The sequence below is a fragment of the Stomoxys calcitrans genome, chromosome 3 (assembly GCF_963082655.1).
Source record: "Stomoxys calcitrans chromosome 3, idStoCalc2.1, whole genome shotgun sequence".
Taxonomy (NCBI): domain Eukaryota; kingdom Metazoa; phylum Arthropoda; class Insecta; order Diptera; family Muscidae; genus Stomoxys; species Stomoxys calcitrans.
In genome coordinates, this window is record NC_081554.1 from 120,918,576 (window position 1) to 120,934,577 (window position 16,002).

General features: G+C 37.8%; 1 protein-coding gene across 1 annotated transcript; it reads right to left on the bottom strand.

The window, feature by feature from the left end:
• Positions 1-8,910: 8,910 nt before the first annotated feature.
• Positions 8,911-10,069, bottom strand: LOC106088737 (large ribosomal subunit protein eL13). Its single transcript, XM_013254401.2, has 3 exons — positions 9,986-10,069; positions 9,435-9,691; positions 8,911-9,372 (listed from the first exon to the last, which is right to left on the bottom strand). The coding sequence occupies exons 2-3, from the start codon at positions 9,675-9,677 to the stop codon at positions 8,980-8,982; spliced, it is 636 nt and encodes a 211-aa protein (XP_013109855.1). The 5' UTR covers positions 9,678-9,691; positions 9,986-10,069; the 3' UTR covers positions 8,911-8,979.
• Between the last annotated feature and the right edge of the window lie 5,933 nt (positions 10,070-16,002).

Genomic DNA, 16,002 nt, shown 5'->3' on the forward strand with positions numbered 1-16,002 from the left:
CTTTTGCTGACTTTTAAATGTTTTTTGCTATGCTATTCTTTGAATAGAATGGCATCAAACAAAATGGTCTAAAGCCGGACAATATGTTGCAATGGAATCTCAATAAAACTTATGGACCGAAAAAAGAAAGCGCAAACACAAAATCTTATTGAATTAAATTTGAATTATTCTTATTGACTTACATTTGAATTATTTTAATTTACTATTTACAAATTACAAAAACAAATTCACATCACAAAGAGCTTGTGAATAATCATAATCATTAATTTGGTGGTATGTAAATACTTTCTGGTAGATCTTTTGTTCTCGCAAATTTTCATTTTGGTCTTCTACTATGATTAAGAGTCCGGATTGTTATGCAAAATCGCAGTTTGGAATCTATTGTATGGAAAATGCAACGATTATTTGTAGTAAAATTAAATTTTCTAAACATATAATGACTTGAAAATTCTTAAAGTTAAATTAAATAACAGAATATCACCGTATTTGGCAAATAATATATGGCAAAATTTCGATTTGGCATAAAAATCCGAACTCTAGTTATGATATACATAGTAAGTATGATGTAAAGTGTTTAAGCCATACCATACGGTATTGTTTTCACAAGAACACGGTTAATTCACTGCCAATACCTATGGTATCAATTTTACTTTCGTTGTAAAGGGGTATTGTATAAAAAGAGAAAAAAAGTTTTTTAAATAGTTTTATGACTAATGAGTTCTTTTGACTATTATTTACTATTAAAATCTATTTATGAAAAATAATAAATAATGTTGCAATCAATCATGAATTGCAAGAAGATGTAGCCATGAAATAAAATTAAGTGTTAAGTTGGTCATAATTGTAGTGTCATTTAATATCAGTATTTTGAATGGTCCCTTAATGTTTATTCAACTGTGAAAGATCTTTCCATTTCATTTTATGGTGATTGGGTCTACGTGGGTGACAAGGGAAGCCAAACAACGGTTCTGATTGGTTTTAATTTGGCACAATCCAGGTTTATCTTGGTTTTCCTTCATCTCAAATGTGGACACAAACCTCCCCGCGGTGTCACCTGGGTACCTATCCTTTAAATGTATTGAACCAGGTATTTGCGCGTAGAATGATACAAAGATGGGTTGGGCGTCGAGTTAGTAGCCCTTCACACGGAAAACTTGAAGCCATTTCTTTCGAAAAATGAAGAAGATTCAAAACGGTAGCCACGCTTCAGGCGGTAACGGATACAAATAGTGTGCCGAGGATATGTTCCCAGTTGCTGGTATCCGATCATAGTGGCAATGGGTATACCAGAACCACTCCCTGATGATGATATACTCGTAGAATGTGTACCACCTATTCAGAACGAGTTCCACGTAGCATCAACCTGGCTGAAAAACAATTGAGTAGCAGGCGCTGATGGGTTGCCGGCTGAAATGTTTAAGACCGGAGGCGACAGGCTACTAAGGCGAATGCATCAGCTCGTTTGCGCAATCTGGCTAGAAGAACGCATACCTGGAACATTTACTATGTCCCGTACGCAAAAAAAGGGGAAAAGACATACAAGAAAATATCGAGAGTACTGTGTGAAAGATTTAAGTCTAAAGTCACCGAAATATTTGGACCCTATTGCAACTTTTATGTAGCAACTACCTGTTGTCTAATCTGACTATTCTATGTTATTGCATTTATGCTTTTTACTGACATTCTTTTTGTGTTAATTGTTTAATTACTGTTCATTATACGTTCCTTCTTTTTTTTATTTATTTTTTATTTATTTCATTCCATGCAATGCAAAGCCATCAGGCCTATAAATAATCACACTATGCATAATTCGTACTTTTTCTAATATAAGTTAAAAAACTACTCAAAAATAAAAAAACTTAAAAACTTAGAAAATGGAAAAAACATTTTAACCTATTTAACACTTTCTGAATCTAGATAAAACTAAATAACAAATGAAAAACAAATTACTAAAAATTATAAGCAGTAAGTGATTAAAAAAAATCCAACTCAAAAAAGATCAACGTAATAAATTAAAAAAATAATTAAAGCATAATAAAAAAAGTAATACTTAAACCAAAATATACAAAAAAAAATCACAATAAAACTCTTGGCTTTGAAAACAAATTATCAAGAATTATAAACAAAAGAGCTTGAAAAAAAATAATTAAAAAAGATCACTTAACAAAAAAAGATTTAAACAAAATGGAAAAAAATAAGTAATACTAAAATCAAAAAAAAAAAAAAATTACCAATAATACGCACGATAAAAACAATCCGTTAAAGTTGTTGACAATTTGACACAAAAATTAAAAGCGCTGAAAGTGTAGACGAAGACGATTTGATAAAGATCTTGTTGAAAAACTGAAATTCTTTAAATCCGTAGGCAAGGAGTTGTACAAACGTGCAACCCTTACAAAAAAAGTACTACTCAAAAAGTTATCTACCCTCGGAAGAACCAACTGATTAGTTCTGGTAGAATGACAATAATTAAATTCATTAACAAGAAAAATTGGAGACCGACATTTCAAAAACTTAAAAAGTAACAAAAGCAAACGATAATTAACATACGACGGGAAATCACAACCGAGAAAACGACACACATAGGGAGTTATATGAACACGACGACCTACACCGTAAACAAAACGAATCATATTGTTAAAAGCGACCTGAATACGATGCATGCTCCCTTTCGACGCACTGGAGTACACCTCCAGACAATATAAAATGGCCGGCAAAACTAATGCATGCGCCAAACGCTCCCTCACAAAGAGCGGTAAATATAAACTCGTGGTATACAGGCTTCTTAAAGAAAAGTTAACCTTAGACACCACGGAACTAACGTGCCGATCAAACTGAAGCCTGTCATCCAGCTGAACACCAAGACAATCAATGCTTTGCACAAATTCAATATCTACATTATTATATCTAACACTAACATGATTGTGACAGCCCGAAGATAAAAGGGCTTTAGTTTTGGAAGCGTTAACACTGAACCTATTCTCCGCCATCCACTCACGTAACGACTCCATCGCAAAATTAATTTTCGTCTGAAAAACATTCAAAAATCGGTTATCACCCTTAAAAAGCAATTGGATGTCATCAGCATATGCAAATGGAGTGCACCAACAATCCAGACGAGAAAAAACATCATTGACAAATAACACAAAAAGAAGTGGACCTTATACTGAACCCTGAGGAACACCGCTTCTTACAGAAAGAACACTACTACATTTACCATCAACACAAACAAACTGGCTCCTACCTGTAAGATACGAGCATAACAATGTACATGCACTGGTCGAAAACTTATAAACGGACTTTAATTTACTAAGAAGAAGGCCATAATCCACTCTGTCAAATGCCTTTTCCAAATCTAAAGACAATAGCACGCAAAATCGTGATCCACCCATGTTTGACCGGATAGAATCTGTCAAACCCAATAACAATGAGGCTGTACTTGTACCTCGCCTAAATCCACACTGGGCATCACAAATAAAACGATTACTTTCCAAATAGCCAGACATTTGACATTTAATAACATGCTCGACAATCTTAGAACAAATAGGTAAAATAGAAATCGGACGGAACTCCTTCAGAGCGTGATAAGACTGTTTTTTCCCAACGGGCTAATTTGGCTAATTTCCAATCGGACGGAAAAGAAGAAGTTAACAAAATAGAATTTACAAGTTGTAACAGATGACAAGACACAAGAGGATAGACTTTCTTAAGAAATTTTAATGAGAAACCATCTACACCTGCTGCATTGGACTTAAAGACAGAAAATGCCTTTTCCAACTCCCACAACTCCACACGTTGAACAGCAAAACCACTATAGTCATACTCCCCGAGAGAACTACTTTGGGAGTCCAATTGGTTTTTATTAAAGGTCGTATTCAAATCCTCCACATTCAAATCACAATCATACGACTTGCAACTGCCAAGTCCATTGGATTTTAACAACGACCATAACTGCTTTGTGCTTTTATTGCCCTCAAACTGCAGTACATTCGCTTCCCTTCTAACCTTTCTTATAACAGATTTGGCTTTATTCCTGGCTCTACAATAAATTCGCCACTTAACATTGGATCTATTCTCCAAGAAAGATTTAAAAGCCAAATCTCGAAGCGATAGATGATATGAAATGAGGGGATTGCTAAACCAATCCTCACTCCTAGCCCTTATCACCCTTTTTTTATAGGAAACGCATTATGGATAGACCCAAGACAGCTACTAAAACTATTACATTGAAAATCAACGTCACTAGTGGAATACAAAGCGAAAAAATCAGTAGACGAAACAATTTCCTGCAAATCATCACAACTCAAAGCATTATAATCAACATATTCAAAGAACTGCAAAACATTAAGGACTGGAACGTTAAGGGACACGAAAATAAACGCATGATCCGATATACTGGGACAAACAACCTGGTTAGAAACACAGACACAACTACGATCACTTACAAGAACAAAGTCGAGTAGAATTATGTACAGCACTAAAATGAGTAGGTATAGAGTTGTGGACAATTGAAACATTAAGCCGCCTACAACTTTGTGTCACGTTCGTTGAATAAAGACTGAATTACAGATGTGCAGCGTGTTTAACATCTTTTATTTGAAGAATCAAAAGTATAAGTTTTTTTCCAATAAGAGATCAATTGAGCCGCACAACCTAAGGGTTTGTATTTTGTTCATCAAGTAAATCATAAACCTGAAAGGTAGGGAAGAGGTTTTCGATCGGATACCTGAGAAGAACCTTGAGGTCGAATGCGAGGCACTGCTGCCAGCGGCACATTCTTGGATTGACTGAACCCTAGTATTGTCATCTGGAAGATCATGCTACACGGATGGATCAAAGCTAGAGTACAAAGTGGGCCTGGGGGTCTACATTGAGAACTCAGGGACTGAGATCTGTTTTAGACTGCCTGACCATAATACGGTTCTGCACAATCCCATGGCAGCCGGTAGTACGCACCAGATTGAACCGATGGACCCCATCATCGACAAGGGCTGCCGCCTCAGTGTACGTGTTCGCCTTTTTCGTCATGGGAGAGGCACATCCCGGAGTGCCTTCTACCCACGCTTCTGGTCCGTGCCGGGATTGAAAAGAACCCCGGACCCTGGTTCTGTTCGGTTTGCCAGAACCGTCTCCATCATCGGCCGGTGTCGGTGAGGTGTCTGCTCTGGCCTCACTTCACAAAGGGAGTATGATCAGCAGTAGGTCACAAGCGTCGTCGTCGTCGCCTTCTGCATCCTTGTCGTCGGACTAGGTGACCCCCCCGACCTCTCCCGTGCGGCAATACACTCAACAGCAGCATCCGTGCCCCAAGTACCGGGAAGTGTATCATTTTTGCAACTAAACTGCAACGGTCTCCGTGGCAAGAATGATGAGATTGTGGATTTTATGAGTCGGAAGAATAAATTGATCGGACCGATTCAGGAGACAAAAGTGGCCAACACCTACAGCTTGCTATTGATATGTGAAATAGCACATTGATATGTGATAAGTTTGCCCCTGTTTCCTAGCGGAATGTTCATGGGCGACAGCAGTCGTAGTCGTGTTTCACATTTCATGGTATTCTGCAACTTATTCGATTTCGGCAGTTTGATAATAGAAAAATATTCTGACCAATTCTAAAAGCTCCCTTCCACGAAATTAATTTCTCAGTCGAATGAAACCCTTCTATTCTGATCGAATGAGGAGACGAAAAATTTTGGAGAGAGAATTTCGAATTTTCAAAAACAGCTGGTTTATTTTGGCTAAACATTTGACTATTATTTTTTGAAAAAAAAAACATCAAATGAAAATATAATCGTAAAAGTTGTCCTTTTATAATGCTTGTTTCACGTTTTGTAATTTTTGTTGGTGTTATAGCCACATTTGCATGCTTAAGCTGTTTTACTTTGGCTAAACATTTGACTGGCTAAACATTTGACTTTATTGAAAAAAATAACATTAAATGAAATAAGCAAAAAGAAGCCATAAAAGTTGTCTACAAGTTTAAAAATATGTTTAGTGTTCCTTTTAAAACGTTTGTTTTACCTTTTGTTGTTGTTGTTGTTGTTGTTGTAGCCACATTTGCATGTGGATGCGGCGATCCTCGTCAAGCTCTTGTAGCCGAGCAAGCTCGTTCCGGTCTTATCGACCTTTCGCCGTGGGAACATGATGACCATTGGTTATTTTAATGCGCCAATATCTCGCCTTGTCGTATCGAACACTATAGGTACACAGTATTTAAGCAAGAGCCAGTGCCACCCGGCCTCTCACTGAGACTCTCCACTCGATACCGCTGATTGTCCGCGACTGCAGTTGCAGCTACTACGTGGTATGGAGCATTCCACTATCCACAAGCTGTGGACGAACCCGATAGCTCCCAGCTAACCTTCTCGTGATAACGAGGAACACCACACAGATTGGAACTTAAAGTTCCAGCCTGTGTGATGCTAATAGTTATGGCCTACAGCTTGTCACGATATTTCTGTGTTGTAATAACAACTTTCCGTCTTCATCCAACGATCTTTGGCTAAAATGATATGCTTCCAGAGTGGTCTCGTTGACACGTAAATAAATAGTGTCGTGTTGTCCTTGGTTGCATGGGGGCACACATCCTGCACGTTAACGTTTTCCCTTGTCAAAAGGAGTCAAGTGGCTCAATCTACCGGATCGCTCTTGGGCAGAACTACTTTAGTGAGTAGTATAGAGTAGAGAGGTTTGCTTCTTCTTCGTCGCCATGAATGATGTGGTGGTGTGCCTGATGCGGTGCTTTATCTAAAGGCCTATTTTTATGAAAAAAGAACTTGAAGATCTAATCAACATTTCCGGGAGGCTTCTGCTTTCCTTTATTGTTGGGACGGCTTGTGACAACTTTCCGTCTGCATCTAACAATCGTTGGCTAAAATGATATGCTTCCAGAGCGGTCTGGTGGACAGATAAATAGATTGTGTCGTGTAGTCCCTGGTTGCATGCGGGGCACAAACCCTGCATGTTGTCGTTTTCCCTTGCCAGAAGGAGTCAAGTGACTGAATCTACCGGATCGTTCTTAGGCATAACTACTTTAGCTTGTAGTATAGAGGGTTGCTTCTCCTTTGTCGTCATAAATGCGCCATATGGGTCTAAGAATATTAGAATATGAACCACATATTTTGATACATATTTAGGGTAAGTGCTCCTAAGTTCGGCATGTACCACATTTATTTTTAAACTCAAATAACTAAGCATATGTAAAACTTTATATTAAAAAAATGGTCAATAAACGTCAATACTATCCTCGAACATTTTAGTCAAAGAAATTAAAAAAAAAAAAATATTTTGTTGTATTGTTTTTTTTTTTGATCCCGCCTTTAGGGACCATTTAAAGTGGATTTTCCAGTTGTCGGCATTTGAGTGCCGAGTGGAAAATGGTTCTTCTGCGCACTTCAGAAATCGAATGACAGATCGATTTATAAGAAAGATATATAAATATATTGTCCGATGTAGGCTATTAAATAATAATAACAACTAAATTTCACTTAACTGATATAATCTTAAAATTATAAGCTGAAAAATTTTTACAGATTATTTTTTAGCCAGTTTGGTGTTCATTTTGATTATGGAATCCTATTTTCGAAAAACATCTTTATACAACTCCTTTATAAGCGATCACCTTGTTTACCGTCTGTGTTCAGCTCACAAAAGGAATTTTTTTACACAATTTGTTCGAAATTTTCAAAAATGTGTTATATTAGATATCCTTTTATTCGAAAATGGTCTATATTGTATCATAGCTTGATAAAGCTGCCATATAAGGTACCATTAAAGGTTTTGAGCATATAAAAGGCGAATTTTTTAGTCCATTTCGCAAAATTTTTAATGAATGCGTTGTAGAGAGAGAGGTTTGAAATCCACATCGTACCGTATTTGGATAAACCTTCTATAAAGATATGCCTCTCGATTAAGCTTCGAGGCTTCAAATAAACGGCTTATTTTTTAATCGATTTCCCTGAAATTCGTATAGTTGGGAAATATTGACTATTCTACATCCTTTTTTAATACGGCTCACACTAAATCTTAGTTGAATATAGATTTTATCTATACCGATCTCCAGATGTGAAATGTGCCTATGGTTTTGGATATCTAATTTTTGGCTCGGGCGAGATTTTAATTTATTTTTTGTTTATTCTTGTTCAGTATGTGAGTTAATTAAATAAAAACCTGTTTTAAAATAAATGCTTTAGTAATTTTCTTTAATAATTAATGTTTTCTTTACAAAAATACTATATGCCGACTTTAGGAACATTTCATGCCGAACATTGGAAAATGCTGCCAACTATTCCTTCATGCCTCCCTGAAGGAGGATGAATTGATAAAGACAAGATCCTTAAACTGCCGACTACTTGTACACTTACCTATATTCATATATCAATTCTAGAATGATCTTTTGTAAATAAAACTGAAAAACGTATGCAAATCTTTTATGGTGGGTACATGACATTTAAACCGGGAGAACCTAACAAAATTTGTACTTGATTTTGTTGAAAAAGTGAAAAATAATCTCCGCATATTTTAAATTGTTCGTAAATAGTAAGAAATTGTGCCATTTTTTTATAAAAACAATTAAACTCCCCTTCAAAAATACTCCCATGGAGTTGTTATTCAGAATAGCCTGATTGTTGTGAATAAAAAAAATTATAAAAAAGGTTCCATACTCATTCGACAAACAGGTGCGATGTAGTTTAGAATGCAATTAACTTCGTTTTCATCAGATTTAAGTCGAATTCGACTTGTAATATCAAAAATGTAGATAGATTTTCGTTAACACCCATAATATTTTGTAAATAATTTCGTCTACGACCGGGATAAGGGGGATTAAACTCAGGAATGCCTCGTACAATAGAGCAGTTGAGGGCTCTATAAAAAAAATAGGAATTTCAACAGGATTGAAAACAAAAATTGTTGTTCTTGGAAAACCAGAAGACCCATTTTTATTAAAAACTAGTCTTTATAAAAAGTATAAGGTGTTTATTTCTTTTTGCTAGGGTCTTCATTCTCAGCATTTTCGCGTGCTTGTTTAGCGCGAATGCCAACAAGACGAGCATCGGAACGAGCCTTACGCAAAGTAGCGAATGCCTTGAATTTCTTCTCATCCTTGGTAACCTCACGGAATTCAACAGTGGGCTTCTCTTTCTTAATAGGCATAACTTCTCCCTTAAGCTGGGTAGCCAATTTACATTCTTCAACGGAAGATTCTCCTTTGCGAATTTTCTTCTCATTAATGGGGAACAGAATCAATTTGCTCTTGTATTCCTTTAGACGTTGAATATTACGTTGACGGGATTCAATAGATTTATTTTTACGCCTACGGTCGACTGCAATACCAATAGTTTTTGCGAAACCAGCAGCAATACCAGCTCCCTTTAAATAAAAACAGAGTTAATCAAATTGCAGTGTATTCTCATCAATCATTGTTTACCTACCTTCAGTTCTTCCAAAGTAAATCCACGACCAGCACGCAACTTAGTGTGATAGCGGATAGTTGGACATCTGACAACTGGGCGAAGAGGGCCAGCTGCGGGACGGGGGAAGACAGCCTTTGCTTTCTTAATACGATTTTGGCGTCTTCGAATTTTGCGGGCGGGTTGGTTGAACCAGGTTTTAACATGGCGCTGCCACCACTTGTGGAAGTGAGCATTTGGAATCATATTGTTTCCCTTACCCATTTTTGTTGTTTAGTCTATAAAAAAAAAAACAGAAATAAGTTATTCCAAATTTATAGATATATTCCAAAATTATAAATAAAAGCATTAAACAAGCTCCAATTTAACCACACAAATAGAAAACTTCAAAGAGAATACACCACGTGTTTACCCGGCGGTTCAGTTTCCATAATTTTTTAACATAAATGGCATTCATAACATTTTCTAATCATCTTATCCACATTACGGTTCACTTTATTCCTTCACCGAGAAAATCCCACTTATTTCTCCTTATTTAAATGAAAATTCATTAGCCACATTTTATTACGAACCTTTTCTTCCCAACAACGAATCAAAAAGGAAAAATGCAGCCAACTTTGAAATATGAAAAAAACTCATTTTGAACCGAGTGCGACTACTTTCGTATAAAAATGCAACACTGCAAATAAAATCAATTTTCACAATTCAGAGTATTCTCGAAGAAGGCAGGAAATCCTCTATTGTGAATGGCAAAATAATATAAAAACCAATTAAATAAAGATATGATTTGAATATGATAACTTTTTAAAATTGTTTTGCAGTCCGTAAATTAGAGAAATTCTTTTATTAACATCATATTAAACCACATCAATGCCAATTTTTATTGAAATTAAGAGTAGAAATGACATAAATAAGCTGATTTTCAGAAATTCGTGTGCAGAAAAAGACGCATGGTATGTAACTCACAAAAGCAACGCGGAAAAGTTAAAAATGTTCAATTTTGACGCTTGAAACACAAGGCGGATTTAATAAGGTGGTCTCACGCGAGCAGCTGTTAACAGCCGGCCAGATTTGACAGTGTTAAGATGTGAGATTTTTGTTTCGATTCTCTTTGTTGTTATCTTCTTTCTCGCATATTCTCTGCTTATGTATGCACACGTTGCAAAACGTCGATCAGCTTGATGGCGAATTGTGGTTGTTGTACAAATGAGACCACCTTTAATTGTTTCATTTCAATTTACGGCATTTATCCTCAACGTAGTTTCGTTGGGGGTAGATTTTCGTTGTTGTGCTACCTCTTAATTGTATCGTGAATCAGTACTAGGCTTTAAGCGTAATTTGGACAAGAATACGAGCTTCTAGGAGCTCCAAACGTTAAATTAGAAGTTCTCTTTGTTGCATGGGGTTTCAAGTTTTTATTTATCTATTAATCCGGGTTTAAAGCTCTGGTCAGCTGATTTTATAAAGGCAAAAACAGATGATCGAGCTATTAAATCCGGATTTAAAGAGCAGTGTAAACGGGGTTTAAGGGTCAGTTGGAAAGCCAGAAGAAGAATAAACAAATGCAGGAAAGTAAATGACGATACATATTTGCGAGACGAGAAATCTAGACTGTTTTTCTTGGGTGTAAAAAGTGTAGGGAACGTCGAGCTACTAGAAGATTACAAAGTGGTGAAGTATTGTTACTGTTGTGGAGTGTCCGCGTTCCGCGTAAAAATCAGAAAAATTTTTACTAGGTTAAGTTGTGTTGTTGTAGTTATTTCATTATGTATGTATAAGTGTTCTTTTTTAATTTAGTTATGTTGCCTTTAATTTATTCATAACTTATTTATTTTTAAATCCATTCCGTTATTTTTCATTTTTGTATCTGTGAGGGACATTAACTACAATTATAGGCAACGTTTATTTGAGTGTAGGGTCACCCCAAATTACGTATGGGATGAAGGGTGTACTCCCATTGTTGGTGTTGTTGTGGACGAATTGAAATATCCCTAACAGAGCTCTCATGGTTGAACTAAGAAGGTTTGCTCACTTGCCCAGCGGATGGAATTGTTCTCCAGAGTGGTTTCTAAATCCCACTAGAATGTCAAATGCTTGGATTGGATTAAATTTTTCTTCACATTTTGTTCTTTTTTCACATTTAAATTGTCTTTACTTATAATTTACACTTTTTAATCATAAGTCTTTTCATCTTGTGGCTGCTACATGGCTCAATTAGCATGGCGAAACAATTAAAGGGTCTCATTTGCAAAATGCTATCCGCCATTTTGCCATCAAGCTGATCGACGTTTTGCCAACACACGCAAAGAAATTGGTGTGCGTGTGTGTATACGTGTGCGTACATGGGCAGAGAATATGCGAGAAAGCAGATGATGACAAAGAGAATGCAAGCAAAAATCTGATATCTTAATACCGTCTAACCTGGCCTGCTGTTAACAGCTGTTCGCGTGAGACCACCTTTTTAATTCACATTTGTCAATTAGGAAGTGTCCAGAAATTTGACAGCCTAGTGGCCATCATCATTGGCAGCCATCACCACAGAGTTGTATATTTGCTTTCGTTGTTGTTGGGCAAATGAGACAACCTTGTTAATCCAACCATGAGAGCTCTATTAGGCTGGCGCTAAATGTAACGTATCAGCCAAAGTTTGGCACCGTTGTTTTTGGTGTTTCCGTTCGTAATAACGGTTATCTGAGTAATTGACTCTGGGTTAAACTGAGTATTCTGTTCAGCTTCACAAAATAATAAGAGCAGATAAAAAAGTATTTTGGTATGGAACCAAAAACATATAATTGCTGTCAAATTCCGCTAGATGAACAATTAATACAATAGTTTCCGCGACTATTCCGAAAACAAAATAGAATTCCAATGGTTAGTGTTTAACGTTATATACAAGTCTGGGTTAAACTGAGTATTCTGTTCAGCTTCACAAAATAATAAGTGCAGATAAAAAAGTATTTTGGTATGGAACCAAAAACATATAATTGCTGTCAAATTCCGCTAGATGAACAATTAATACAATAGTTTCCGCGACTATTCCGAAAACAAAATAGAATTCCAACGGTTAGTGTTTAACGTTTTACCGTTTTGTTATGTTTCCATGTTAAGATTCAAATGATGATTATGTTAATAAATGTTACATTTTATGTTTGAGCGTTATAACTGTTGAGCGGAGCGGAAGTGTTTTTATTTCGCACCCCAAAGAAAAAATATCCATATCTCGAAATAGGTACAATCTATTACGAAAAATTTTAAAGCCTTTTCGGTGGTGTTGTTCTCCTCTCCTATAGGTTTGGGTGCCTTGGCCCTTGTAGTCGAGAGTAATGCTTCAAGCGCGCAACTAGACGTCAGACTAATTAATGAGGAAGAGACGGATAAAGGGTAAAGGTGGTGTTTCCGACTCGGACTCAGACAGCGACGGTGTCAATGAAACAGTCATCGCAGCAGAATCGTGAGATGAGGCAGCGGGATGACGGCAGAAGTGAGCAATGGCATTGCTAAGCTCACAAGCAGACCGAGAAAGCGATTCGAGGCACGACGAAGGAGACAGAGGAGTATGTACCGGCAGCGCAGTCGGGGGAAACTGCAGGATGCTGGAAGGGATATAACTGTCATTCCAAGCACTTCTATGGAATCTCGAAAAAGAATCAAATCTCTCGAAGAGCAAAACACTTCTAAAATGCTGAAGAAGAAAAAGAGCTCCCCGCTTTCAAGTACTCTGGAAAAACCATCCCTCAATGGCGACCCCAAACAGTATCATGTGTAGGTAGACAAAGTCGGAACAGGCACGAAGGAAGCGTGCACGGCCCCCTAGTCTCCATGGAGGACTGTGACTTCCAAAAGGAGGCCACAGCCATCACAGAAGCGAAAGATGGTCGCGGAGAATAATAAGGATCCGCCCTCTTACGCCAGAGTGGCAAGGAAGCACAACAAAGATGAGCTTACTAATGCAGTCATCAATATCGTCGGTCAGATCATCGGTCCCAAGTAAAGGATCTGGTTTACGATCGGATTTTCGAACATGTGTAAAGGGTCCACCCATACAAATGAGCTGTGAGTATGGAGGGGACATCTTTACGCAGGTGACTCAACACCGCCCAACGTACAGGGGGGGCGAAGACGAAACAATCACCGCCTCTCTCAATATTGGAAAAACTAGGATAAGCAAAGATCCTAATACTAAAACGTCAGGCAGTGCAGTGGCGAGAGACCCAACACAGCCTAACACACAGGGACCCGACGACTTCAAGATTCCGAAGACTAGAATAGGTTAAGATCCTAATATTGAAACATTAGGCAGAGCAGCTATAGGAGTCTCAATGCAGCCTAACGAAAAGGGAGTCAACGATGGTGCCATCACCAACTCCCAAGAAGCCCATTTACTTAAGATTTGGAAGACTAAGATAGGCAAAGATCCCAATATTGAAACATCGGGCCGTACAGGGAATGGAAACTCAATATAACCTAACGAACAGGGACCCGACGATGGAACCATTATCGCCTTTATAAAGATTAGGAAGACAAGGATAGGCAAAGAAACTTATACGATGACATCAGGCAATGCAGTGACAGGAAAGTCAATGCAGTCTAAATAATAGGGATCCTTTCGACTCTCTGACACAGCCACTACGTCGCAGCTGCAATGGCTGTAGGGGAAACAAAGACAGATAGGAAAAGTGGTATTATTAGGGTGCGGTGCGAACTCTCACCACATTTCGTGGGTGAGAGAGTTCGTTAGTATTAAAAAACTCTGCCAGGGCTTGGCCCCGGCAGACCTAATAACACTTAATATTGGTAACACCTCTACCTTTGTTAATAGGATTAGGGAGGAGGTATTTGATGTGACGATATGTTTGGAAAATTTAATCGATGAGGTTCTGGATCCGAGTGTCTCCATCCTCTGACCATCGTCACATTAGGTTTAGAATAGCATGGCCAGCACCGAATCCGATAAGCTTCCGGAATAACTCAGAAGAAGACTTGGGCAAGATCATTTAGATTGTTTAGAAGACATTGACGAAAATGTCAACAGATTTATATATATAGCACAGTTCATTGAAACAATAAGATAACAAGAGCGCCAAAACGTGCCTCCTGGAAGATTTTTTGCGAACAGGTCGATAGCGTTTATGATGCGCCAAAATAAAAAAGTTTCTCTCAAAAACCCATGTCTAAACTGAAACTTTAGTAGTCGACATGGGAGTGAGAGCAGAGACAATGGAAGAAATGTTGAGGCTTTTGATGAAAACCCATGTTCCACATTATACGTAGGGACTCACGGAGACACCAGAATCTTGACATAAAGGTGTTGATCGAAGATTTATAATTACGGAGTTTATGGTGCAGGAATCCTTGAGGAGCTTCAAACCATTTAAGTCACCCGGACCTGATTTCGTATTTTGCGGCGTTACTAAAGAAAGAGGCAGACTATCTGGAGGCCCACCAGGCCAATATTTTCACAGCGTGCCTGGGACTTGCTTATATTCCGAAAGCCTGGTAGGGGGCAAGGGTGGTATTATAATACCCAAGCCCGGCAAGGCATGTTATGCGACACCAAAGACCTAAGACCTATAAGCCTTACGTCCTTTCTACTCAGAACAATGGAACGTATTGTGAACACCATGAAATAGGCCAGGACATCCAGCGAACTACTCAAATACAAACAGCATGCCTAAGTCAAGGGAAAGTCCATGGACACTGCCCTGCACGAGATTGTGCATAAAATAGAAGAATCCTTCAATGCCATAACGTACACACTGGCGGTATGTATTGACGTCGTGGGTGCTTTTAACAATGTGCGGACCGACACATTGATCCAATCGTTAATCGTTACCGTGTGAACCCGGTCCTTAGAGACTGGATAAACCATATGCTAAGGAACAGGTGGATAAATTGTGTCCCATGACATAAATATAAGGAAAAAAATGGCACAAGGCTCGCCACAGGGGGCATATTATTGCCACTCCTATGTGTGACCACCATAAATGACTTATTACGAATGATGACTGAGGAGGGATTTAAGCCCATTTAATACGCAGATGATACTTCTAAGGGGCAAGGAGCTGAACCAGCTATGCAGAAGGGCCGAAAAGGGTCTTACATATGGCATATGACTGGGTTAGACCCAGAGGTCTCAATGTTAACCCAGAGGATACTGAAATATGCCTGTTTAGGAGGAAAAATTAAAAATGGTTGGTTTGTATTGTGTGAGTTATACAACAAATGTACACACACATTTGACGGAATAAGTCAACTAACTCTCAACTTTAAACGCGTTTCAAGACGCAAAACATATGATTCGAATGTTTTTATTCAACATTTGTTTTGCAGTCCGTAAATTAGAGAAATTTTTTAGGGTTGAATATTGAACCTCATTATAAACCATTTTCATTGAAATTAACTTTGAAAATTACATAAATAAGTCGGTTTTTAAAATTCGTGTGAAGCATGGTATGTAACTCAACCAAAAAACGCATGTGGGCGCATCTGTTTGCTTCAGCACACATAAGTACTTCGCGTGGTATGTAACTCCAGCTTTAATCGGTAAATAGATATGGCGCTTTCTTCCTCTTTTAGTCTGTCCTTCAAA

Excerpts from the sequence above, each read along its gene's own strand:
- LOC106088737 (XM_013254401.2), bottom strand. The coding sequence starts at position 9,677 with ATGGGTAAGGGAAACAATATGATTCCAAATGCTCACTTCCACAAGTGG. Across the intron at positions 9,373-9,434 it reads TTACTTTGGAAGAACTGAAG|GGAGCTGGTATTGCTGCTGG; the intron begins GTAGGTAAACAA and ends TTTTATTTAAAG.